The sequence below is a fragment of the Phodopus roborovskii genome, unplaced genomic scaffold (assembly GCF_943737965.1).
Source record: "Phodopus roborovskii unplaced genomic scaffold, PHOROB, whole genome shotgun sequence".
NCBI classification, from domain to species: domain Eukaryota; kingdom Metazoa; phylum Chordata; class Mammalia; order Rodentia; family Cricetidae; genus Phodopus; species Phodopus roborovskii.
The window spans coordinates 21,018,504-21,046,159 of NW_026126407.1; the positions used below are offsets into that span (position 1 = coordinate 21,018,504).

General features: G+C 40.4%; 1 protein-coding gene and 1 pseudogene across 1 annotated transcript; both read right to left on the reverse strand.

The window, feature by feature from the left end:
• Positions 1 to 252: 252 nt before the first annotated feature.
• On the reverse strand, positions 253 to 9,588 carry LOC127219842 (putative olfactory receptor 2W6; annotated as a pseudogene).
• Positions 9,589 to 22,801: 13,213 nt separating this feature from the next.
• On the reverse strand, positions 22,802 to 23,671 carry LOC127219212 (putative olfactory receptor 2W6). Its single transcript, XM_051180557.1, has one exon. The coding sequence runs from the start codon at positions 23,669 to 23,671 to the stop codon at positions 22,802 to 22,804; it is 870 nt and encodes a 289-aa protein (XP_051036514.1).
• Positions 23,672 to 27,656: the final 3,985 nt, after the last annotated feature.

The window sequence follows — 27,656 nt, forward strand, 5'->3', positions numbered from 1 at the left end:
ATGTCTATTAATCTAAGTATTTCCACCTGGTCTTGACTTACTGGAGAATGCCCAACGTTCTATCTTCCTGGTAGCTATATGGCATCTGCCTGGTGGCTCCTCTCTGCTCTCTCCCCAGAATTCTCCTTGCCTGGCTACTGTACAATCAGCATTTATTCATCAAACATTAAGAGAAACATATATTAATAGCATACAGGACATCCCCCATCATATATGGGCTACTGTAATGGGACAAATGGAGGAAGAAAGGGGTTAGTCCTCATCATAGGTATGTCTGTCCTTAGTTCCTGGGAACCTTCTGTATTCTTGTCTAGGGAAACTAGTTTTCAATGCTCCAGGCTGTAATGCCCCAGGCCCAGGGCCATCCACAGAGCCATCAAGAGGATCCCTGCCTATCTCCACAGGCCAGGTCACCAGGGCAGCCATAGAGCCCCTGGATTCCTGGACATACAACAGAAATAGAAAACAAAGAGGCTTACATTCCTCCTGGACATTTCAGAAGCACAGAAAAATAGACAGGAAGATAGCCCATCATTGAGAAATAATCACCTTCTCCATGACATTTTAGAACAAACTTCAAACAGAGAAAATAGTTGAAAGAACTGTACAAAGAATTCCCATTATATCATTGAGATCCCACAAAACTCTCATTTTCCCTCTGTGGCTCACAGCTTTGTCCGTCTCTGCAGGACTCTGCTTACTCTTGGTTTGTTTTTCTCCTTGTGTACAAAGCGCAAGGTGATGGTTTGATGAATACAGAGTATGGTGATCAAAGAGTCCTTGGCACTCTGTCTCCTTAGATATATATCGGTTCCTTGTGTTGGAACTGATTTAAATTTTCCAACTTAAAAAAAAGGTTTATTTATTTTTATTTATTTCTTACTTGTTTTATGTTTATGTCTTGAGTATATATACGTGCCTTTGGAAATTATTGACTCTCCTGAAGTCACAGGTAGTTTAGTTATGTACTACTCAGTATGGGTGCTGGAACTGAACCCAGGTCCTCTGCATGAGCAAGTGCTTTTAACCACCAAGCCACCTCTCCAGTCTTTTCTTGTTTTTAAAATACGTGATAAATTGTGAATAGTTTCTTGGTTAGAGGTGGGACTCCGTGTCCACCTTCCCTTCTCGGTGTCGGGATTTTGTCTGGTTTGAACTAGTACAGGATTTGTGCATGCTGTCACAGTGTCTGGGAGTTCATGTGAGCCGGTCCTGTTATGGATGGATGTTGTGTATGGATGGTGTTTCCTTGGAGTCATCCATCACCTCTGCCCCTAACAATCTTTCTGCCTCCTCTTCCATATACATCTTCCACATGGAGGGGGTTGAAGGGAAAAATAAGTTTTCTTTAATACAGTGTCACTACAGCTATTCTATAGGGCAGACCCCATGCCCAGGAGTAGTTTGCTACCACTAACTTTTTGTCTTTTTTGGGGGGTGACATTGTGTCTTTGCAAAAACCGGTGTTCTTCTGCTGCAGCATAAACATGTGTGCACTTACAGCAAAGCAGATGGAGCACATGGAGGGCTCTGAGCAAACTGGACCAACACAGCAGCACATCTGATTTCAGGATTACAGCAGTGCATGAGCGTGGACAGATAGATACACAGGGAAAATCAGCAAGGCTCCAGCAGCAAGTGTGGTTCTGCTAGTCATGCACCACACCCAGGTTGCTGTGAAACAAGTGATCATGTGCTTACTAAGAAGAGAGACACACATGAGAATCTTAGCACAACAGTGCACCTCCAAGTTGAAGACCCAGTCACAGGATGAGCAATTCAAATTGGTATCCTCGTATCTGTGAGACCAAGTATCACAATGCATTGTATGTGGGCAGCCGTCCACCCGGGTGTTGTTACAGAAATGCACACAGCTGTAATCCTCAACCAGGTCTCATGGATTAAGACATGTGCAGGCATGCAACTACTATCTAGCATATACAAGGAAGAACGACTACATCTGTCCACATGTATGTCCTAGTGGAGAAGCTCATAACCCCTCAGCATGGAAAGATTACACATTTGCATGTTTTCAAAAAAACTGCAGTCCTAATACAAGAAAGTTAAGAGAGGTGCCTTTACAGAAAAGCTGAAAGGGCGTATTTCTGAGCATGCCTGAACTAGAGCCATAGCACATGCATTTTGAGGACAGCAGTGCTCCGAGACAGACTCATACACAGGAAAAATAATCAAATCTAGAGCAGCAAGAACAGATATAGTGTTCACAAAGCAAACACAGATGTACTACAACAAAAGATAAAACATTTACAAAAAAATCAGTACATATGAAGTTTATTACATCAGTGCACTGGACATTTAAGAATAGTTCAGAGGTCAAGTAATTAAAACTGATGTCCTGGCATCTGTGAGACCAAGTGTATTCAAGGGCATCTGAATGTGTCATACCGAGAATGCCCATGTATAGATGCCTGTTACAGAAATGCACACAACTGTAAAAAGTAAAGCAGGACTCAAGGATGCTGGACAACTGCACTCATGGAACTACTTCACAGGAAACACAAGGTTGTACTGGAGACACAGGGGTGTACCACCACATCAATGTGCATGCATGTGCTAGCAGAACAGCTCATACCCTCTTTGTAGAAAAATAATCACACATTTGCATGTTTGCAAAGCCTGATGCTGCAGCATAAACAGATGTGCATTTTCAACAAAGCAGAAGGAGGTACTTGTACTGCTCTGATCATATCTGAACTAAAAACAGCAGGACACACATTATTAAGACTACAGCAGAGCATCAAGGTGGACCTGTATGTGGGGCCAAAGGTAAAACAACAGCAGCAAGAATGGTTGTAGTAGTTATACACCACACAGAGATACACTGGAAGCAGAATGATAAAAGGTTTGTTAGGAAGCAGCACACATGAGAATTTTACTACAGCAGTGCACCTGGTAGTTCAGAGGTAGAACAATTCAAACTGTTAGCCTGTGATCTGTGAGACCAAGTATCTACAAGCACATCTGAACACACTGGAGAAAAGCTATAAACTGATACACTGTTACTGTGAAACCATCCAGGTGAGATAATTATTCACAACCACACTGATTAAATTAATTAAAAGTTTGGTGGGGCTGGAGAGATGACTCAGTGGTTAAGAGCACTGGTTGCTCTCCCAGAGGTCCTGAGTTCAATTCCCAGTAACCATATGGTGGCTCACAACCATCTGTAATGAGATCTGGGGTTGTGTTCTGTCCTGCAGGCAGATATGTAGGCAGAACACTGTACACATAATAAATAAATAAATTAGTTAATTTTTTTAAAATTAAAGTTTGGAGTCCTTTTTTATTAATGTTCAGACCAAGAGTGGCCTGTGCCACTGTAAAGTCTCTTGGTGCCCAAGGTCAGAATACAGTGCTTTAAAAGACAAAACCAGCTACCATTGCTTGATGTGGAGCTACATTAGTGGGATTTGGAGTGGTCTGGAAGCATCTCCTTCCTTTACAATGCTCAGCAGTATATTCCAAACACTACACAATATGTTTGGAACGTAGTCAAGTTCATGGACTGCCCCAAAACACAGTGGGAAGGCTGTTGGGGGGACGGAAGGCTGAGAAGCATTTAGGCAGACACAAAATAAAGTTGGCACAGGATGGGGTTTCCTTAGTCATTTCATCCCACCCCACCCCCTGTTTTTTAACTTTCAAAATTTCAATCTTGGCTAAGGGGTAAATACTGGGTCCTGAGGATCATTAGCTTAGCTGCGGCAATTTAAAAGGCAATTTACTATATGAATCCCAGAGCAAGACCTATAAAAAGGAGGAGTAAGAGGCCATTCAGACCAATGAGGAAGGTTAGTAAGCCATGGTTTGAATCAAACATTTTATAGTACCAGGGATTATTGTTGTCTCTTATCTAAATTATCTTTAATATTTTGTAAAGTTTCTTTTTAATGTTTTTATAAACATGGGGGATTTAGAAGGCACTCTTCCTAAGCCTGTCAGAAGATAACTTTAGCCTTGATTGTGGTAAGGTTTAAGAGCTTTATGCTGGGTGGTGACGGCAGGGCACACCTTTAATCTCAGCACTCTGGCTGGCAGAGGCCTGGGATCTCTGAATTCCAGGATAGCCAGGTCTAGTCTTAGTAAGAGGAACTATATAATCAAACAGGAGTCCTATTTGCAAGAGTCTTAGCTTGAGTGGATCTGGTCCAGATGAGCCAGTTTCCATTTCTGGTCCTAATCTGGAACAGGCTCGTCATGGGAGTGACTGAGTCCTCACAGCGATCCTGTCAACCCGGATGGCAGTCAGCGCTGTCAGGATGACAGTCTTTCCTGGCGTGTGTTTGTTGTTTTTCTCAAACTTTTTGATGTACACTTGGTCTCTGGGTCAGAATGAATGACAAGGCACCAAGGAAGGAGCCGGAATGGTATGCTGAACGGTAGCAACCAGGACCTGTTGAAGAGGCTGGATATACTTCGGAAGAAATTAGTTAATGATGTCATCAATGATAGTCTCTTAAACAGGGCAAGGGTGGGGGATGCTTTTAAACAGGGGAGGGATCCCCTTCCAAGAATTATATCTTGCCCTAAGAAGGGCCAATTTTCATCGGTTTGTAAAATTAATTTAGACAGTGGGCTTAATAGTCAGGTTCACGCACTTGACCCGACTGGAGCTCTGAGGTCTGTACGTGCAGTGCAGCTCTCAGGTTACATACATTTAAGACCTACTGACGCTTTGAGCTATAGATGAGGTGAAGGCAGCTCCCTTATCTGGCCCAATAGACAGGGGCAGCCTGAACCTAGGAATAATCTGATGTAAAAGAGCCCTGACCACTGTCAGAGCAGTCTCTCTCTGGGTACTAAAGGCTCTCACCGGCTCTGACCGGATGTCCATAAGCACTAACAGATACTTATACTTTTTTTTCCTCTGTCAAGTTGCTTTTTCATTTTTCACCAGGGCCTAGTTCTCTTAGACAGATTGAGAGCAGAGGAGGGATTGGAAAGAGAAGAAGAAATGGGGAAATGATGTAATTAATTAATTAAAAACAAAATAAAGGTTTTTTAAAAAAAATTTTCACCAATGAAAATAATATGATTTATATGATGGCAATATTGGGGGGATCCCAGAATACCACAGCACATTTTAAAACTTTTAGAGATAACCTGAACAGCACTGTATCTATTCAACAAGTGGAACTGTGTTTTAAAAATTTCAGACAAGCTTATAACTTTAAGAAAACAAAATAGAAGCTGGAGAGATGGGTTTGTAGTTAAGAGTACTGGCTGCTCTTCCAGAGGACCTGGTTTCAGTTCCCAGAATCCATATAGTGGCTTATATGGATTTACTTATGTAACTCCAGTTCCAAGGGACTCAATGGTCTCCACAGGCAACAGAGTCACATAATACACTTACACATATGCAAACAAAACACTCATACACACAAAATACTTTTTAAGCAAAGAAAGATGATGAACTTACATGTAATAAAATCAATATACATCTTTAGTTAAAATTCCATTTGAAACACATCCATAAACTTCAATCATATTTAATAGCTAATCAGTAAAATTATTAAGCATAAAGCCTCCCTTTGTTCAGAAAGCAAATTGGTACAGAGAATCTTAAAGTAGAGCCATTAAACCACTCACCTATTCTTAATTCTTATTTTCTATGTTATTGTAACATTTTCACTTTTTTTCTTTTTTAGTAAAAACCAATAGGTTTCATATACATCTCCTAAAGCTAGGCTTGCTGTGTCAGCTATGGAAGCAATAGCTTCAGAAATTTTATTAGAAAGAATTAAGCATGTGTGTCAAAAGTTGTAAATTAAATTTTACACAATGGAAACTGCTCGCAATTTTGTGATAATTAATCTTACCAAAATTGTTATAATTAATACTGGAGGCATATAGACACTGGAAGAATTCCATGAACAGCTAGAAAGTTGCTAATTGTATCCCCCTCACCTTTGGAAAAAAACTGCAAGGAAAAAAATCAAACTCTAAAGGATTTATTGCCACATAAGATAAAATTTATTCTAACACAGCCATTTGAACCAGTTTGCAGAGACAGGTGGGAAAAGCCACCAAGAGAAGATGGTGTGCAGTGACTGAACAGCAGCTTGCCATGCCCAGTAGATACAGAACAAAGACAGCAAAACCATAAATGGAAAAAAACCCGCAAAAACAACATAAAGAGAGAGAACTCTATCGATTTACCTTTCTTCTAGAGCAGTAGTTCTCAACCTGTGGGTCACAACTCCTTTGGGGTCAAATGACACTTTCACAGGGGTCACCTAAGACCATTGCAAAACACAAATATTTACACTATGATTCACAGCAGTAGCAAAATTACAGTTATACAGTAACAATGAAAAATATGTTATGGTTTGGGGTCACCATGACGTGGGGTATTAAAGGGTGACAGCATTAGGAAGGTTGGGAACCACTGTTCTAGGAGACCAGAGAGCAGAACAGTGTGATGATGACCTGACCCCTCCCGACTACACTACCCACAAGCTTCAGCATGTAACAGACTGTGGCAAGACCTTACCTGGACAAATGGCAAAAGTCATACTGTTTGAAGAAAAAAGCCATTTGAACATGGGGAAGAGATATGAAACTTGTATAACCTGAGGAGTTTAGGCGTTTTGAAAAAGGCAAACTGTGGTGGAGCACAGCTTGGCAGTACAGCTCTTAACTAGCATGCACAGGGCCTTAGAGCAAATCCCCAGCACTGCAAACAAATACACACATAAATACTCAAACATGCCAATCTCTACAACTTTTTGGAAACTTTTTGGCAGTGAAGATTAAAGACTACTAAGCAGAGGTATCCAAACAGGACTGAGAAAAAAGGGAGAAGACAGACCTTAAGAGATTATTTTTAATCCATGGAACAGGACAGAGACTAGAATGAGGTAACTCTGCATTTAAGTCCAAAAGAAGACCGCAAGATTTCTCTCGTCCTTCAGTATGTTTCCTGTTTTGGAAGAGGCCCACCCACAGTAAAAGCATAAAGACTGATACTCTCACAGCAAAACCCAGCTAGATGCTTGATCCAACATCTACGTCATATAGCCTCACCAAATTGACATACAACATTAGTCATCTCAGAGACAATGTCGTTTCCAGGAACTAGAAATACTTAGATGGTCATTTATTTTACAATAGAAGAGCATGGGGGTGGGGGGAGGAAGAAGAGGGCAATCTGGGTTTGATCAATACACACTGTATTCATGTATGGACACGGCACAATAAATACCACTGATGGGAGCAACTCATGTGCTCATGGAAAACGTTAAAAAGAGAAGAATGAAAGACATTTTATTTGCATTTACAACAAAGTCAAAGATTCTCTTTCTGTTCTTCACTGTAAATTTAAGGAAACATGTGTTGTAAACTGTGGTTTGTAGTTTGTAGTTTGTCAAAAGGTGAAAGAGGGGTTGAAAATTGCTTTTATTTCCCTCATGATTAGCATCATCATCATCACTGATATTGATACCCTCATCTCTGCTCATCCTAGCTAATACTCCAGCACAAGCAGCTGTGACCTTGGTCCCCATACATTTCCCACCCACATGCCCCCCCCCCCCCGCATCACTGCTGTCCTTAGAGTTCCGCCACTGAGTCTTTCCCTAATGCAGAAGCACTGGTTCCTCAGCAGTTCATTCCAATGGGAACTGTAGAACAGTGGCTTCAAGTTTTTGTATCCACCATTAGAAAGGCATTAGTGATGAGGGTAGAGTGCAGAGATCAAGTGCTTGCCTAGCATGTGCAAGGCCCTGGCTTCCACACCAGCATCACAAAAGGTATAAAAGAAATAAAAGAAAAAGTAAAGGGAAAAAGAAAATAAACAGACAAAAAACCAAACCAAAAAGCAAAACAAAATGGCAAAGCTAAACATGGTAATCCAAGTATTTGTGATCTCAGCACTTGGGAGACTAAGGCAGGAGAGGCACTGGGCTATATAGGGAGACCCTGCCTCAAGAGATCCCCCCCAAAAAAAGAAAGAGCACATTTCTCACATCAAAACACACTAGTGATACTCTAGCATACTTGCTGCATTCATTAAACTCATTTTGTGACTTATACATGGCTCATGACCTAAAATTTTCACTAGGCAGAGCTTTTAGTCAGTCGGTTTAAGTTGTTTGTGCAGGGCGGGGAGGAGGATTGGCTGGTGACAGCCTGAGGAAGTGGTAGTGTTATTTCCACAGGGTGGAGCAATAGAGCTGGAGAATAGAACAAAAGTTCCATGGGAAAGAGCGAATGTTCTGTCATTACCTCTCCAATACACAAGCACTTGTGCACACATATTCTGCCAGGCTGTGTCTCTGTGTCTCCTTCCTTTTTTTTTTTTTTTTTTTCTTTTTAAAATCTGGAGTGCTATTAGCATTACAGCATCACAGGTTAGCTGCAAATAAATCATTATCTCTACTATGTGCAAAAGGGAAACCACATGACTGTGTCAGTTTGTTGTCTTTTGCACTTAGCTGCATCCTCCCATCGTTGTGAAGACCCTAATCCCCGAAGTCGGTAATATATATCACTGATATGGGACCTCTGGAATACAAGACCCACGTCTTCATCTCCGTCAGCTTATTGCCCCTATCATTCACTATGGTTCTGAAACAAATAAACAACTGATAGGAGTTCCAGGACCCATCAGTGCCCTCCAGTGTCCAGCAGGGTTCTGTCTTTCCCCAGAACCTTCAGCAAGGCTGCCTTCATGTCCTTGTTTCTGAGTGAGTAGATGAAAGGGTTCAGTGTGGGGGTCACCAGGCAGTAGAACAGGGTGAGAAACTTGCCCTGGTCCTGACTTGCCACATTCCCAGGCTGCATGTACATGTAGATGATGGTACTGTAGAAAAGAGATACCACCACCATGTGTGAAGAGCAGGTGTTGAAGGCCTTGCGCCGACCAACTGCAGACTTGATTCTTAACACTGCAGCAGCGATGTAGCCATAGGAGACCAGGATCATGGTGAGAGGTACAAGGACAATGGGGATGGCCAGAAAGAAAGCGAGGCCTTCTACCCGGCTTGTGTCCACACAAGAGATTCGGATGATGGCCGGCATCTCACACACAAAGTGGTTGATACGGCGATGACCACACCGCCCCAGAGACATGGTCAGTGGGGACATCAGTATGGAATTGGCAATACCACTGAGCCAGGCAAAGGCTGCCAGCTTCAGGCACAGCTGTGGGTGCATGATGGTCAGATAGTGCAGAGGCTTGCAGACAGCTACAAAGCGGTCATAGGCCATAACTGATAGGAGAATGCACTCAATCCCCCCCACAGACAGGAAAGCAAAGAGCTGGATGACACATCCCGCAAAGCTTATGGTCTTCCGTGGGCCCCAGAGGTTAACCTGCAACTGGGGAATGCTACTTGTTGTGTAGCACAGGTCGAGAAGGGACAGGTTGCTGAGGAAGAAATACATGGGTGTGTGCAGCCGAAGGTCCACTAGGGAAAGGAAGATGATGGTTGAGTTGCCTGTGACTGCCAGAAAATAAAAGACCATATTGACAACAAAGAGGGCCATCTCCAGCCTGGGCCGGTCAGAAAAGCCCAGGAGAATGAAGTCCCCAGAGCTCTCATTGTTGGTCTCCATCAGCCGTGACCTCACATACCTATTTAGAAAGCATGACATGCGAGTATTAGAAAATAGCCAAGTTGATCTGGACACAAACGGGCCCCGGCAGGGACACATTCCATCATACCATCCAAATTTTAACTATAGTGACCTGCTTAATGCTTGCTTGTGACGTGAGGTACCGGGAGAAGATACTTGTCTGCCATGGATAGAAACTCAAACCTTCCCCTAAATAGTGCTCTAATCCAGTCAACGAAGGGTAACTAGATAAACGTTTAAAAAAACTTTTCATTTGAAGAGAAGCTTTTATTGATGTTTTCAGAAATAAAGCACCATTTCAAACAGACACTTTTGCCAGTCTTCTAACATTGCAGTACTTTTCAAAAACTTGATATAATCACCTGAACTTTTTGAAAAAAAAAATTGTTTCAAATAATTTGATCAATCTCCCATTTCCTTATTTCATGTCCATGTTTCAATTGTAGATCAATGGCAAAAAAAAAAAAAAAAAAAAAATTGTCTCTTGTTCTACAATCTTGTGCCATGAATTACAGGTTAGAAGGGAGTGAGGCACAATATGACAACTTACTCAAAATAACTATGCCTCCAGGAAATTAACATGCCATGGCCTAAATGTTCTTGCCTCCAAGAAGTTATTGAGTTGCTCTCATCTCTTGACCCTAGCAATTCAAGTGACGTTACCTAAGAGACCCAAAGCAGCTTCCTTTATGGGGAGTTTTTATGAAAAGCATGGCACGCAGGCAATAGGAGACTAGTTGGGTTTTCAAGCTTCCTGAAGCACTAGTGTTAAGACACTGTTCTGCAGGCCCAGAACTCACCTGCCAGGAGCCTGCTTAGGAGTATGCCATGCCTGCATCAGCGCCCTCTGCTCATAATGTCCCGCATCTCTAAGAGCGGTCAGAAAAAGCTGAGTCTGGGATTGAGATGCTGCAACTAGATGAGGCCCCTCACAGAGTCATCTCTCTTGTTAAAGGCGATGAAAGGGGAGCCATGGCATTTTCCCGAGAGAAAAACAATTGCTAAAGGCTGCACTACTCCTGTTTGGCCTTTCCCTCAAGAAGAGTTGCAGTCATTCTCTTGGGCTACAGAAACTGGCAGGTGTCCTCCCACATACCCCAGATGCCACAAGCCAATGGCCTGTTACCTGCCTGGTGTTTACACTCTAACCACGCTTTGGTTCCAGTTTTAGAAAAGGAAGTCCAGTAATATAATAAGTGGAAATAGATGCTGTAGAAATTAAATATCACATGTTCAAAGATACAAAAAGAAAATGGTAAAAAGAAAAGCTGTTTTGACCACCTTCTATAGCTAAAGATCAAAGGCTATTTTCTTGGCCTTCACTGGTAAAAACCCAACTTCAAAATCATTAGAGACAGGTTTTTATAACAATCTGTAGACTGTCCAAAGCAGACAATTGGAACACTTGTAATATAAATAAATCAATGGGTTTAATTCATTGCCAGCAGCAAAATCACATAGTCTGGCAATGTTTATAGCAGTATTAGTATAAGCTGGGAGGTGCACAAGCATTAAGTGTTCAGGAAAAGGCAGGGACATTTCTGTTCTCCATTCCATGCTACAACAAAATGTCTGAGAATGGAGTGTCTGAAACAAACAGAAATTTATTTCCGGTTTTGGAAGTTTTACCATCCCGTAGTAGAAGGTCAGAAGAGAGAAAGGGAGGTCAGAATCGTTATTTTATTCAGAACTTACCCGCCCCCATGATAACAGCCGTGTGAGTCCAGCACTTCAGGGATTGCCTTTTTAACCTACACACCTTTCAACAGTACCCACCCTCAACACTGCAGCACTGGGCAGTCAGCGTCCAATACATGGACTTTGGGGGATATGGTCAAAGTATAGCAGTAGCTTTGTGGGTGACAAAATTTAGGGCTTTCTGAAGAGAAAAATGACTCCATTGGAGGGAAACCTTCACCTAGCTAAACAACCAATATCGAGGGAACAAAGACAAGAATGGCTCAAGGAGCCGCTCGATCAAATCATACTTAAAAAATGAAGAAAGATGATTCTTTGCTGGAAGACTGACCTGGACAAGAGTATTCAACTGCTTGGGACATGGTGAACACACTACGCTAACAGCAACAAGCAGCCTTCCTCACTTGCCTCCTGGAAAGGGGGTGACAGAGACACCCTGTCCCCACCCTAGTCTTTCTTTGCCATACTGAACCAGGGAGGCTTTTAAAGGGTTCAGACTCATTAGGAAATCAGGAAGCTCCTGTAGAGTTCTTTGTAAGACAGTAAGTTATTTATAATACTGAATTCCCTGGGTCCCTTCCTCCCATTCCCAGGAGTTGGAAGGAATAATTCAGAGAAACAATTCTCAGGAGATTTTTTTTGTAATAGGTATAGAGAAAGGTAATTAGTTAATCTCAACAGTAAGTTCATTTAAGATATACCCCTTTAAATCAGCCAAATTCAGAAATGAGAGGAAAAATAATTTCTCCTAAGAGTATTAATTGTTTGATGGATTGGCTGAGCACTTTTTTTTTTTAACTTGCAAAGTCATTGTATTTCGTTTCTCCTGTTCTTAAAATACGCTACATTTAAAATTACAAACTGTTTTAATAATGAACTTTAATTTCAACCCAATTATCTTCAAACTGAGATCTTAAACAAACAAAAAACAAAAAACAAAACAAAACTCCTGAGGCAGAAATGCACATGGAAGATTCATATTTGTATCACTCAAATACTGGCATCAGTTAGAAAGAAGGGTGACAGAACAAACAAATTACATTTTGCAAACTTGTCCATATTGTTGAAATGATCAAGAAATATGAGCATAGCTGGAGCAAAGCAGGGATGTGAAAAGATAGATTTTCTTTTTTTGAGTGAGAAGTTTATTTAGAAGGGGGAATGAGAGGGAAGGTAAAGAGACAAAAAAAATAAAAACCCACCAGGAACAGAAGAGAAGAGGAGGGGGGGGGAGAGAGAGGGAGAGAGAGAGGAGTGCTTGAGACAGAAGATAGAGAAGCACTTGCTTGAAAAAAGATGGATTTTTTTTCAATGAATAAACATGGTATGTTTTTCTAGTAAAATTAGAAGTGAGGTATCAAAATAATATAGTGACTATAATACAAACGATAAAGGTTAAAATGGTTAATACATTTGAATGTCATTACAAAAATCATTTCTACAATCGAGGGCACAAGAAAGAAACCACCCAAATGGCTGTTCCACAATTAGAGAGAATTTTAATTGTAAGATGTAAGAGCAAGGTTAACTGGAGGGGATGGCGGTAGCTCCATTCTCAGGAAAAGCCACCTTGAGAAATTCCCTGCGTGGCACAAGGCCGATTCAGCTCCAGCCAAGGAACCATAAACAGTTCCAAGGAGCATCCAAACTGTGCTCATCCTGGACAAAGTGACCCCATCAGGCAATGACTAATTTTCTCACCACAACTTCTCACCACAACTGTCCTTGTGGGCAACTGTTATTAACAATTTTGAAATTCCCCTAGACCCCCATCAATAAATCCATAGGTCACCTACTCTTACCCAATCCTGAATAGCCAAGGCATGTACCACCCTGCTTGCAATTTTTTCCTTTAAAATCCCCTTACAATTGAGGCCAGGCACTCTTTTCCTACAGCTGCTGTGCCAGTTTACAGGACAGGGTCTCTGCCAAGGCTTGTAATAAATAGGAACTTTGCTTATTGCAGTTCGGGAGTCTGGAAGGCTACGGGGTTCTGGTGACCTGGGCATAACAGATACCTGCACTGCCTTTGGTTTCCTTTGGACCTGACAATTTCCACTTAACATAAAACAAAAACTGTCAATGATTCACAAAAAGAGACTTGACTAGCCTACAAAGTAGCAAGTTTCATTATGACGTCTTCATACATACTTTGTTTTGGTAGTTCCTTCTCCCAGATCTGCATTTTCCCTCCCCACCCTTCTTTAAAACTGCTACATCATCTGGCAGTGGTGGCGCCTGCCTTTAATCCCAGAACTTTAATCCCAGAACTCGGGAGGCAGAGGCGGGCAGATCTCTGTGAGTTCAAGGCCAGCCTGGTCTACAGATCAAGTTCCACAACAGGTTGCAAAGCTACAGAGAAACCCTGTCTCAAACAAAACAAAACAAACCTCTATATCATCTCTCGTAGTTCCCCTTCTGCTTTCATAACATAAATCCACACTCACTCATACATAAATGCACATGTGTAATAATTAGAAGCACAGACACACATAAGAGAGAATATGCATTAATTGTTTTTCTGAGTCTGGATTACCTCACTCAATATAATATCCACATCAATTTTCCTGAAATTTTATACTTTTGGCTTAATAAAGTTCAGTTGTGTATACATGCTATGTTTTCATTATCCATTTGTCCACCGTTGGACACCTAGGCTGATTTTGTTTCCTTGCTTTTGTGAATAGTGAACAATAAGTGAGGATGTACAGGAATCTCTCGGATAAGATGCTGAGTCCTTTGAGCTGGGTGTATGGTCGGCAAATGCCATAATGAAACCTGTTATATTGTGTTTAACTATTAAAAAACTTTAAAAGAAACCCAGTACATTTCAAAGACTCCTTCCAAAATAGTTCACTAACATCAGTGCCCCCAAGCTCCTACTCCTATACACCATCTTTCACATCAACTTCTGTACCTGGGTACAGAAATCAGGGAGTAGAGAGCACTAAGTAGAACCCCAGTGTGTAGTTCATTCTCATCAGGCAGGTAATCTGTAAAAGCTTTTATGTTGAAGCTTTTTAAAATTTGCTTTCTTAAGCTGTTACATACATCAAAATTCATATTTTCATTTTTTTTTTTAGTTTTTATTGTTCTTGTTTGTTTATGTTTTTCAAGACAGGGTTTCACTGTGTAGTCCTGGCTGTCCTGGAACCCATTTTGTAGACCAGGCTAGCCTGAAACTCATAGAGATCTGCCTGCTTCTGCCTCTCGAGTTCTGTGATTAAAGGTGTGTGCCACCACCACCCAGCTCATTTTTCCAGTTTTAATACAGCATTTTTATTGGCTTCTTGAGGCTGTCATATACATACACATATTTGCAATGCATTTTGCTCAAATTCACCTCCTCTCCTCCTAACTCTTTCCAGATCTGCTTCCATACCATACCCTTCTCATTGTGTGTGTTCTCTCTCATCTCTGTCTCCTTCCCTTCCTCCCTCCCTCTCTCTCCACTGAGCCTGATTATTGCTGCCCATATGCACATGGGTGTGGAGCCCTCCTCAGGAACACGATTGCCCTACAAGGGCCACACCCTTAAAGAAACTTACTCCTCCTCCCCTCAGCAGCCATCAACTATCAATAGCCCCTTAGGTAGGGGTAGGGGCTCATGTGTCTCTCCTCACTCCATCCTGAAATGTTTACTGCTTTGATCTTGGATCTATTAGCTTCCCAGCCATAGATTCTTGGTCAGATTTACAGTATCTGCTATATATTCCCATGTGAAATGAGCCTTAAATCCAATAATGAATTGGTTGGTTGTCCCATAATATTCCTACCACTATTACAGCATCGGCATGGTCAAGCCAGTGCACACTGTAGCTCATGGTTCACAGTGGTTAAGAATGTTGTTGACTTTTCTCCCCCAGCAATTTGCATAACACCTCTGTTACTGTATTAATTTGTTTTAATTGATAAATATTTGTTATGCATGTTTATGGGTTATATTATGGTCCCCTGGTCATATACAGTAGAGCGAGAATCAGAAAATTAGATTGTAAAAAGCATCATGGGCAAAAATGGTTAACACTAACAAAGAAAAACTTAGATTGTTATTTATACTTCTGTTTTGAACTACATTGGTTATATTTGATAAGCCAATACTTTGAAATTTAAAGAAAAATCTCATCCGGAAGTCTTTTTCTCACTTAAGAAGAGGAAGGACCGAGACACCATATACATAAATCAAAGGATGGAATGGGGGGAAAAGGTCCACAGAAACAACATAATGTCTTCAAACTCATGGGAACTGAACAACTCACTAAAGGATGAAAAAGCAGTTCAAGACAGAATCCACAAGGAAATTAAAATCTTTCTAGAACTGAATGAAAATGAAAACACAACCTATGGGACACAATGGAGCCAGTTCTAAGAGGAAAATTCATAGCAATAAATGCCTACATAAGAAAAACTGGAGTGATTTCATATTAGTAACTTAATGACATACTGAAAATTCTAGAACAACAATAAGAAATAATACCCAAACCAAAGAAATGGGAGAAATAATTGTACTTGTGTCTAAAATCAATGAAATAGAAACAAACAAAAAACAATACAAAAAAGTCAATGAATTGAAGAATTGATTCTTTGACAAAAATCAACAAGATTGGCAAACCCTTAGCCAAATTAACTAAAAGATGGAAAGAGAAGATCCAATTAATACATTTAGAGATGAAAAGGGGGACATCACAACAGACACAGAAAATTTAGAGAATCTTAAGGACATAGTCTAAAATCTGTACTCCACCAAGATAGAAAACCTAAAAGAAATAAATGTATTCCTTGACATATACAAAATATCAAAGTTAAATCAAGATCAAATAAACAATTTAAACAGAACATGTCCTGCCATAGAAATAGAAACAGTTATCAGTAATCTCCCAACCAAACATAGCCCAGTGCCCGATAGATTCAGCACAGAATTCTACAAGATTTTAAAAACAGAATTAATGCTCCTTAAATTAATTCACAAAATAGAAACTGAAGAAACATTTCCTAATTATTTTTACAAAGCCACCTTTACCCTGATGTCAAAACTACACAAAAACCACCCACAAAAAGAAAATTATAGACCAATATCTTTTGTGAACATAGATGCAAAACTTCTCAATAGAACACTTGCAAACTAAATAATAATTAAAAAAACATAAAATAGATGATCCACCATAATCAAGTCAGCTTTTTCCATAGATGCAGAGATGGTTCAACATAATATAAATCACTAAATGTAATCCACCATATAAACAGACTGAAAGACAAAACACATGATTATGTTATTAAATGCAGAAAAGACCTTCGATAAAATTCAACATCTCTTCATGATGAAAGTCCCAGAGAGATTGAGGATACAGGGACATTCCTCAACATTATAAAGGCAGTTTACAGCAAGCCTACTACCAAAATGGAGAGAAACTTAAAGCATTTCCATACCTATTCAGCATAGCATTTGAAGTCTCAGTTAGAGCAATATGACAACTGAAGGAGATCAAGGGATAGAAATTGGAAAGGAAAAAATCAAAGTATCTTTAGTTGCAGATGACACAGTTTTATACAAAAAAAGACCCTAAAGTCTCTACCAGGAAAATTCTACAGCTAATACACACTTTCAGTAAAGCAGCAGGATACAACATTAACATAAAAGCAGTAGCTTTCCTATATATAAATGATAAAGACATTGAGAAAGAAATCAGGGAAATAGCACCTTTCACAATAGTCTGTCTATCTATCTATCTATCTATCTATCTATCTATCTATCTATCTATCTATCTATCTATCCCTGTATGTGTCCAAGTAAGTGAAAGACTTGTATAATAAAAAGTTTAAGACATTGAAGAAAGAAATAGAAGACATCAAAAGGTAGAAAGATCTCCCATGCTCTAGTAATAAAACCAGCATGGTATTGGCATATTAGCAGACATATTGATCAATAGAATTGAATTGAAAAGCCATTTATAATTTCACAAAACTAAAGACTCCTGATTTTTTCAAAGAAACCAAAAATACACACTGGAGAAAAGACGGCATCTTCAACAAATGGTACTGGTTAAACTGGATGGCTGCATATAGAAAAATGAAAATAGATTCATACTTATCACCCTGCACAAAACTCAACTCCAAATGGGTCAAGGATCTCGACATAACACCACATATCCTGAATCTGATCGAAGAGAAATGAGGAATAGGCTTGGACTCATGGTACAGGAAAAGACTTTCAGAACAGGAAACGGATAGCACATGCACTAAGAACAACAATTAATGAATAGGATGGACTTCATGTAGCTGAGAAGTTCCTGTGGTGAAGGACACCATCATTTTGGCAGAGCAGCAGCCTACAGGAAGGGACAATATCTTTACCAATTATACATTTGATTGAGGGTTAGTATCTAGAGTACATAAAAACTGAATGTCAAGAAAACAGCCCAGTAAAAACTGGGGTATGGAACTAAGTAGAGGGTTCTCAAAATAAGAAACACAGACGGCTGAAAAACACTTAAAGAAATGCACAATGTCCTTCACCTTCAGGGAAATGCAAATTAAAACTACTTTGAGCCTGGGTGGTGGTGGTGCCTGCCTTTAATCCTAGCACTTGCAGGGGTGGGGTGGAATGGGGAGGTGGGGGTATAGAGGTAGTAGGATCTTTAACAAGTAGGGTTTTTCCTCCCGCCACCTAGTCTGGTCCCGCCGCCGCGCCAGCCCCAAATAACACACAAAGACTCTGTATATGATATAATTCTGTTAGCCAGGTACTAGTTTCCTATCGGCTAGCTCTATCTAAATTATTAACCCATTTCTATGTATTTCCACGTGGTCTTACCGAGAGCAGAGGAATGGTGGTTCTGTTCTCTCCAGACTCTCCATCTTGACCCTCCTTACTACTTCCTCTTTCCTCCTTGTCTCCTAGTCCCTCCTATCTAGCTTTCCTATTGGCCAACAGTGCTTTATGCATTAACCAGTATGAGAAACATATACAGAATGACATCTCCCATCATCTCCTCTTTTCTGTCTAAATAAAAAGGTTTTAAGCTTAACATAGCAAAATATATAACACAACAGTTATCAAGTAAGAATCACAGTTAACAATATTTAGTCCATTAACAATTAGGAAGATTTGAATAAAATATTCCATCATCTATTTTATCTTGTGAGTCTAAAGTCCTATATGTACCTTATCATTGAATCCTAACTAAGGGAAACTATAACCATAACTATCTGTCTTCAACTCTTTCAAAGACCACAGAAAGATAGTATATAAACTCTAGAAATGACAGAGACATCTTGCCTTTTCAGCCACCCAAAGTTCTTCTGTAATCTTCCATCTTTAGCCCATAGGCCATAGTGTGTCTGGCAGACTCTTCAGCAAAGCAGGAAACTTTAAACTGTCTTCTTTTATTGGCAGCTTGTCAGTCATTTTTCTCTGTGTCCTGCAGACTGTCTGGCAGACTCTTCCATGAAGCAGGAACTCTGTAGCAATGTCCATCTTGAATCACCAGTCACTTTTCTGTGGGTCCTGCATGTCCAGTTTATACAGCATAAAGTCAAACAGTCCAGACAAGAGCAGTATCTTGTCCAAATGGCTAGTCTTGCCATATTGGAAGCAAACTCTATAACGAGTTTCAATGTCCATCTTCCTTTCTGACGCAGGTGGTGTTGCCAGGAACAATTATGTCTCATTGTCAAGAAAAACCCTAAACCATTTTAAATGCCATATTCTGTAGGTCTTTGAAAGGTTTGAAGAATGCCTATCTATCTCAACTACATCTCTGTGTATCTTGAAAACCTAGCTAACTTAACTCTAAGCTTTGACTATCATAGGCAATTATCTATAATCTGTACTACATTATACATTACATTTCTAAATGAGCTATAAAAACACAATACCTAAACAAAAGGAGAATATACACATCACAAAATTGACCTTAAATTGTATCAATAAATGAAATCCATTCCAAAACAAAGTATTCATATCTATACCAAGGATCTCTATGAGTTTGAGGCCAGCCTGGGCTACATAGAAAAACCCTGTCTCAAAACAAACAAACAAAGAAACAACAACAACAAAAACAAAAACTACCATGAGATTTCATCTTACACCACTCAGAATGGCCAAGATCAATGAAACAAATGGCAGCACATACAAGAGAGGATGTGGGGAAAGGAGAACTTTTATTTACTTACTGCAAAATTGTACAGCTACTATGGAAATCATTGTGGCAGTTCCTTGTGAAGTTAGGACTAGATCTACCTCAAGATCCAGCTATACCACTCTTGGGCACATACCCAAAGGACTCTACATTTGTCTACTGAGATACTTGTTCATCCATGTTCTTTGCTGCTCTATTTATAATAGACAGAAATTGAAAACAACATAGATGTTCATCAACTGATGAGTGGATAATGAAAATGTGGTACATTTACTCAATGGAATATTATTTGGCTGCTAAGAAGAATGAAATTGTGAAATTTACAGGTAAGACAATGGAGCTAGAAAAAAATCATCCTGAGTGAGTTAGGCCAGACACAAAAGACAAATATTTTATGTTTTCTCTTATATGTGGGTATTAGCTTTTAAACCTCCAATATGTGTGCTACGAATAAAATAAGCACAAAGGTTAAGTGCCTAGTAAGGGATGAAGGAGGAGAAGAAGAACTCTCAAGGAAGGAGAAATAGAGTAGTTTGGGAGAGATAAAGTGGAAACTAGACTATAAATATTAGATAGGTAAGGGATGAAAAAGAGTGTTAAAGGAGGAAATGTGGGGAGGAAAAATCAACACTAATGGCCACTTGAACAACTGTATGGAAACCTACTACGGTAGAATCTTCCTAACACATATAACTTATATAAAATGAATCTAAACAGAATCATATATTTAGAGGATACAGTGCTTCAGCAAGACATCTTGCCACCAGGTAAGCCATCCAGTGCCATGGAGTCATTGGCCAAAGAGGCCCTATACAAATCCACAAACATTACATGATCGATCTGGCTGTTAGTTACTCTCCACAACCTTGATAGTAAGATCCTATTGACAAATATAGCACTTATTTATGTCATCAAACGCAAATAAGTTGAGTTGGTGCCTAGAAGCTTCACCCCTACTGTCTAGTATTCATGATTCTTGAAGGAACTCTGTATGATACCAGAGGAGAAAGGTAACCATCGCTATCACCAGCCTCAAATCCTGTGGTGCAATGGTGACACACATGTTATGGGATTAACCAATCACTTTTTAATTGTATTTAAGGCTCACTCCATGAAATGGAGCCCATACATGACACTGTTATTATGATCAAAAACTTGAGATTAGATTGGTCAAAGGCCAACATAATGCTATTATTCTGATAAAGAACATAGCATTAAATGAATGCTACTCATAGATCAGTGCCTCAATCAACCCTCAAGAAGGTTGTATCAAGAAGAGAAGCTTCTTCTTGCAGTAGATGAATTAACACAGAATCCCACAACAGGACAATGTGAAAAAGAGTGTAAGAGACTTTGGAGCACTTGGTCTTGAATGGGATATCTTCATTAAGCCCCTCCACTCAAGGCTACGGGGAGCTATGCGGAAGAGAAAGCAGAAAGATTGCAAGAGTCATAGGAGAAGGTGATTCAAGGAAACAGTGTCTTCTAGACACAATAGGATGATGAACATACGTATTCACGGAGACTGTAGCAACACACACAAGATCTGCACAGGTTTGACCCTATAGGGGTTCCAACACTGAGATGGTGCAATGGACACAGGCTCCCACCCTAACTAAGAAGCTATCTGGTATTGATATCTACTGGTAAAGGGAAAATTAGTTTTCTCCAATGGAGTCTCACAAGATATATCAACCACACAGGGTAGGCCTATGCTCGGGAGTAGTTGGCCAACACAAAACAAACTCAGTGGTATTTTTGTTTACTTTGTCTCATTTTGCTTTCTTTGGGCATTTTCTATCTTATTGGTCTTTTGATTATTGGTATTTGATTATTCATTTTTGTTTTGTGGGTTCTTTTTGTTTTGTTTTTTGTTGTTGTTGCTGCTGCTGCTGCTGCTATTCCTTTGTTTTAAAAGAGAGAAGGAGTGAACATAAAGTTCAGGGGGATTAGGGGTGGGGAGGATTTGGGAGGGATTGGTGAGGGAAAATGTGATCAAAATATATTGTGTTAATTTTTTTTCAATTAAAAAAGAGAGATTGTTGCTTTTGCTGAACATGGTGGTGTACACCTTCAATGTCAGCATTTAGGAGGCACAGTTGACAATGAAGTTTGGGGAGTTCTTGGAAGCTATATTAAGAGTTCTGACCCCACCTGGTGGTGGTGGCATGTATTCCACGCCAGCCAGGGTGGTTACACAGGGAAACCCTGCCTCAAAAATACAAACAAACAAACAGAGTTCTGATCTCCAGTCAAATTTTGGAAATTCTGCAGCTCATAGTAAGTTCTATTTCCAGGAGGCACTAATTTTACAAGCTGGGTCCTCAGTAAACAGAAGAACTCTCTTTGGAGAGGGAGATGTGTAGCTGTTTGTGATCACCTGCTTAAAGAAACCTAAGTTGTCAGTTCTGAATGTGTGTCCTTTGCTCTTCTAATGGTAGTCAGCCTTCTTGAAAGAGCTTTGCTATGGAAACATCAAGGGGGAAGGTGCAGGTGACTGACTCAGCAATTCCTACTTAAATAATTGCTTTTAGGTAAGCCACATGGGGAGCCTACACATGCCTAGCACAAAATGCTATGATTTTACTGATATCAATATCTTCCAGTCTGAAAAATACCAGTCATAAATATGACAGCTTTGATTAAGGTCACATTTGTTGTCTCAGTGTGTGTGTGTGTGTGTGTGTGTGTGTGTGTGTGTGTGTGTACTACATTGTGTGCAGGCTGATTAGTGCCTTACTGTGATTAAAATGTGTGTAGGTGCCCTACAGATGTAGATAGTTGATAAGAGTAAAGGCATCTCAGAGCAACACCTACAGATGGGGGAAGATACTTTCCATCAAAAGACGCAAGGTCTTTTGTGTCTCAAACTGAAAGGCATTATGCTTGTCATCTCTCCTTGATCACAAGGTTACATGGTTACCTACACACCCAAGACAGCAATGTGACACCTATTCAGGTTGAGCATCCTCCATCTGAAAATCCAAAAATCTAAATTTCCAAAATCCCAAGCTTTTTGAACACCAACGTGACACTCAGCACCGAGTGGAAAATTACATCTCTGACCTCATGAAACAGACCATAGGCAAAGCATGGGTGCACTAAAAATACTGTATAAAATTACTTTCAGATTATGTATAAAGGATATTTATGAACTATAAATGAAGTTCTTCCACAAGTTATTTCACTACATACATGCAGACACATTACAACAATGAAATCCAAGGCAGTTCTAGTCTCAAGGACTTTGGACAAGGCTGCTATGGCCACCTTGTGCTGGCCAAGTGTTCCTCTACTTTAAAAGTCTCCAGCCCCTTTCTCCCATCCCAGGAACTTCCTCACTGCACCCTTCACATCCTTGTTCCTCAGATGAGGGGGTTGACACTGGGTGTGACGATGGTGTAGAAGAGAGTGAGAAATTTGCCTTGATCTTGGGAGTAGCTGTTGGCTGGATGCAAGTACATGTAGATGATAGTTCCATAGAAGAGGGAGACCACAGTCAGATGGGAAGAGCAGGTGTTGAAGGCCTTCCTCCGCCCTGCGGTTGACTTAATCCTCAGCACCGTGGCAGCAATCATGCCATAAGAGAGAAGGATGAGGAAGAGGGGCACCAGGAGAAGGACCACGCCCAAGGCAAAAGCACATGCTTCCACGAGTATGTTGTCTTCACAGGACACGGCAATAAGGGCAGGCATCTCGCAGAGGAAGTGGTCCACTCTTCGATGTCCACACCTGGAGAGCTGCATTGTCTGAGGACACATGACAAACGAGTTTAAGAAGCCACAGCACCAGGCAACACTCACCAGCTGCAGGTAGAGACGTGGGTGCATGGCTACTGTGTAGTGCAGGGGCCGGCAGACGGCCACATAGCAGTCATAAGACATGACGGCCAAGAGGACACATTCAGTGGAGCCCAGCACCATATAGATGTAGAGCTGAGCTGCACAGCCATGGTAGGTGATGCTCTTGTCTGGTCCCCAGAGGTTCCACAGCAGCTGGGGGACAATGATTGTAGTAAAGCAAAGATCTGGGAAAGACAGGTTCCCAAGAAAGAAGTACATGGGCATGTGGAGCCTGGAGTCTGTGATGGACAAGAGTATGATGGCAGTGTTACCCAACAGAGTTAGGGCATAGAAGACTAAGATAATGGCAAAGAGAATCATCTCTAGTCTAGGCCAATCAGAAAATCCCACCAGGATGAAGGCCTGCAGGTAGCTGTCATTGTTCCTCCCCATAACCTTTACCCTTTACCAGCTGTTAAGGAGAAACAACACAACAATGAGATAAGAAAGTTATTTGACCTTCTTTCTTTTTTAGCATGCACTTAACTAACAGTTATATGCAAGGTTGTGTCACTGAAACCCTTGAAGGAGAAAGAACTCTGCAGTTGCCTTCTTTGGAGAAAAAAAAGTATATGAATAATGACAAAGAATGGAGGAGCAAGTTACAGTTCATTAAAATAATATTCGTTAAAATGCTGTTTGAAAAAAAAAAATTACTCCTGAGTGGATCAGATCTCATGAACGAGATGGCATTATAGAATTCTAGACAAGAGACTTATTTGTTTATGTTCCAAATACAAGAATTGGACATGTGGCAGGTTGAGCAAAATTTATCAGAAATGGAAGCAGTATGCATAAATGCATGAAGGACCAATTATTTCATGGATGATGCTGAGATACTAAAATTCGTATCAGTCACAGATGATGATTAAAGCCAGGGGAGGTACACAGCAGGAAATTCCTCTAATGTGTGTAATTTGATTAAGATGTAACTAATTTATCTTACAAGACCTTGCATGAAGAAAAGTCAGCGCAGAAGTAAACTAAGCTGCAAGCCAGACACTTACAGGCTGGTCACAGAGTCATCTCCACTCTTTCCTGTGTGAGAAGATCATCCTCCATAAGGAGAAAACGCTGAACAAAAGCGAGCATGTAATGACAGCTCCATATCAAAGGAAGATTCGTGTGCCAGTTAGGACCACGAGTTAACTCAGTCTGCATTCCTTCATTAGCCCTATCAAACTCTCGCCCATCGGGACTGTGGTTGACACCCACCGTTTGTGCTTCATTTCCGCTGGTTGCACATTGCAGCCTTTCAGTAAAGTCAAGATGAAAAACGAAAAGTTTGTGCTTATTCTCAAATCTACAAATTTAGAACACTTGGTAGGTCTCTGGGCCATACACAGTTTTACTGTTCAAACTGGACAGTTTAAGAGAGGAAGAGTAGTGTGTTGTGTGTCTCAGCAAGAATAGAGAAACAGGTAGAAAAAAGACACAAGCTAATGTACCTCAGATTCACTGTGTTTAACGCGATGCACTTTCTTGTTTCTGAGCTGGATGTAGCTGCTGCCTTCCAACACAGAATTCCAGATTACAAGCTGGTGCTGTGACCTTCCTTTCCAGGACTCCAACAAAGAGAAATCTTAGCAATAACTGTATATCTACATATGAAGGTCCAACACTTCAGCTACTGGACTCATCAGCACAGACAAACTCATGTCAAAGTCTTCATCCTTGTTCTTCCCAGAGTGTGGAATACCTCAGATCTTGTCATCTCTTCTCACTCCAGAGGTCAGGAGATTCCCTAGAAATAAGGTGGCCAGAAACTTTTAATTTCTGGAAATTCCAGTGAAAATTCTGATAGAATAATAAGCACAAAATTGTTATGTGACTCATGACCCCATTGGCATGCTAATGGGCAATTAAGTAGTAGAGTTTGGAAAAGAAATGACTAACCATGAGTAGGCATGCCCAGGGATGGCATCTTCTACTGTGGCTATGTGGACAGCATGGCGTTGTTCAAATCATGGAGTCTTATCTCACCACTGGGTATGGACACCCTAAGGTTAGAAGACAGAAGCCTGGAGACAGGCTTGGAGAAGACAGATGCCTGACCCAGGGATAAATGGAGACATGCTTAGTTCTAACAGCTTGAAGAATATAAACGACCTCATTTTATTGGTTTGTATGAGGTAAATAGGATTTACCTCATATGCTGATTAGGAGATCCGGAGCAGTCTGGGGACAGGAGGGAAATCAGCGCCTGTTTGTCTCCAGAGTGAAGTCTGTGGGGAATGATGTTCTCCTGTAGAGAGCCACCCCACCCCTCCTCCTGTTCAAAGGCAGAACTCCCAAGGTAGCAGTAGTGGCAAGTCCCCAGCATGCATCTCAGGAGCTCTATAAGAGGATTCATAAATATATCCTGAGTATGGTTTCCCCTTCCTGTACTCATGCCAGTTCTCCCTTTCTGTGTCTCATTCTCATTAGACATCAATTAGGCAATATAGGCAATATAGGGTAATAACATAAAGTAAAATTTTAAGTGTGGAAAGGCAAGCAGAGTAGTGAGTTGAACATACACCCTCTACCGTGAGAAAGATAGGGTGAGGGCAACCGGCACAGGGAGTTCTAGAGAAGCCAAGGGGACACTTTCTCCTATGTACACTATATAGTATTTAATTACTTCCAGCTTGGACAGTACCATTCGAGAGTATGATATACAGCCAGTGCAATGACCACAAGTCACCATACAGGGTACCCCACCTCACTTCCACTCAGAGTGTGTGAATTCCAGGGGCCCAAATGAACTAATCTCAACTCTAACAAAGACATTCATCATATGGGAATCCCCACTTTCCACACAGTCGCCAAAAAATAACTTGATTGCAAGTCATATTTAATTTTTTTCTTGGTTTGGTTTGGGGATCTTTGAAACAAAATCTCACTATGCAGCCCTGGCTGATCAAGACATCACAATGTAGACCAAACTGGCCTTGAACTCACAGCGATCTACCTGCCTCAGCCTCCTTAGTACTGGAATTACACATGTGTCACCACATCTGGCTTGCATTTAGCTTTGTTTGTTTGTTTGTTTGTTTTTTATTTTTCAAAGATGGGGTTTCTCTGTGTAGTCTTGGCTGTCTCGGAACTCTCTGTACACCAGGCTGGCCTCAATCTCCCAGAGCTCCAATTGCCTCTGCTTCCCGAGCACTGGGATTAAAGGTGTGTGCCACCACTGTCCAGTGTGCATTTATCTTTTATTTTTATTTTGTTTTAAGTAATATCAGTACTGCTACTTTCTTGGAGATGGTAATTTTTTGAGATGTGCAACATAAAATATTTATAGTATTTTTAGATTCTAGTTATTCACATTTTACTCATCAGAAAAATGATCTTGCATATAGTTTATAAAAGATGACTTTAGTGTCTAATTTGACATATGAAGAAACTAGTTGCCAATGATACTGACCTGCTTAAAGTCAGATAGCTACTGGCTGATGGCTGTCCAAAGTAGAACTAGTTCTTAGAATATCTTTTTACACTTCCCATGAAATTGATAAAACAGAACTCAAACTTATTAAAATGGAAAATAACTAATGAATAATTAAAACTATGGTCTTCCAGTTTGTAATAACCAAATTAAGGGGTTTTGTTTGTTTGTTTGTTTTTTTAAGAAAAACAAAATGCGTTTTTACCAAAAATGTTTCGGACATCTGCTTTGTGTGTATTCCTTCAGAGCATAGACAGTGTCTCAAGGGAGATCTAGAGATGAATTCAAGTGTTTTCCTCATACTGAGGCATTCCTTCAAAATGTTTTTGATCCTAGTGTCTGACCCCTCTCTAACGTTTATCAGGATGGAGAAGGAAGGCCAGGGTGGCATGAAATCGAAGCTGTCAGCTCATTTAATTAAAGAGTCGGTAACTATATTCTGCCATGCTACTTGTTGCTTTTTTTTTTTTTTAACTTTGAAATGTATCTTTGTAGGAGGAAAAGATGTACAGTAACTTTGATAGACTTTGTTACATTGTTAATGTTACCTTGTTATCAGACAGACAGAGAGAGAGAGAGAGAGAGAGAGAGAGGCATAAAAGGCCTTTCAAACAGTACTCTACTGAGTATAAGCACCGGGGTGTGTTTTTTTAAGATAGAAGTATTTAGAACTAGTGACTCTTTGTTTACAAAGGGGGAGATTAGACAGTAAAACCCATGGGCTACTCAGACTGCTTCAGAACATGGCCTGAGTCAGTTCTAAGATATCTAGAAACATGTACAACTATATGTCTTAGCTCTATACATTATGCAAAAGTTAACAGAGGTAAATACATGTAAGATTATTATATGCAAAGAGACCAATAAACACTTTTTTGTGTAATATACATTATATTTAGACTGCCAGTGCACAAAATGGCCAGTGACATGCTTTTGACACTTTTGCTG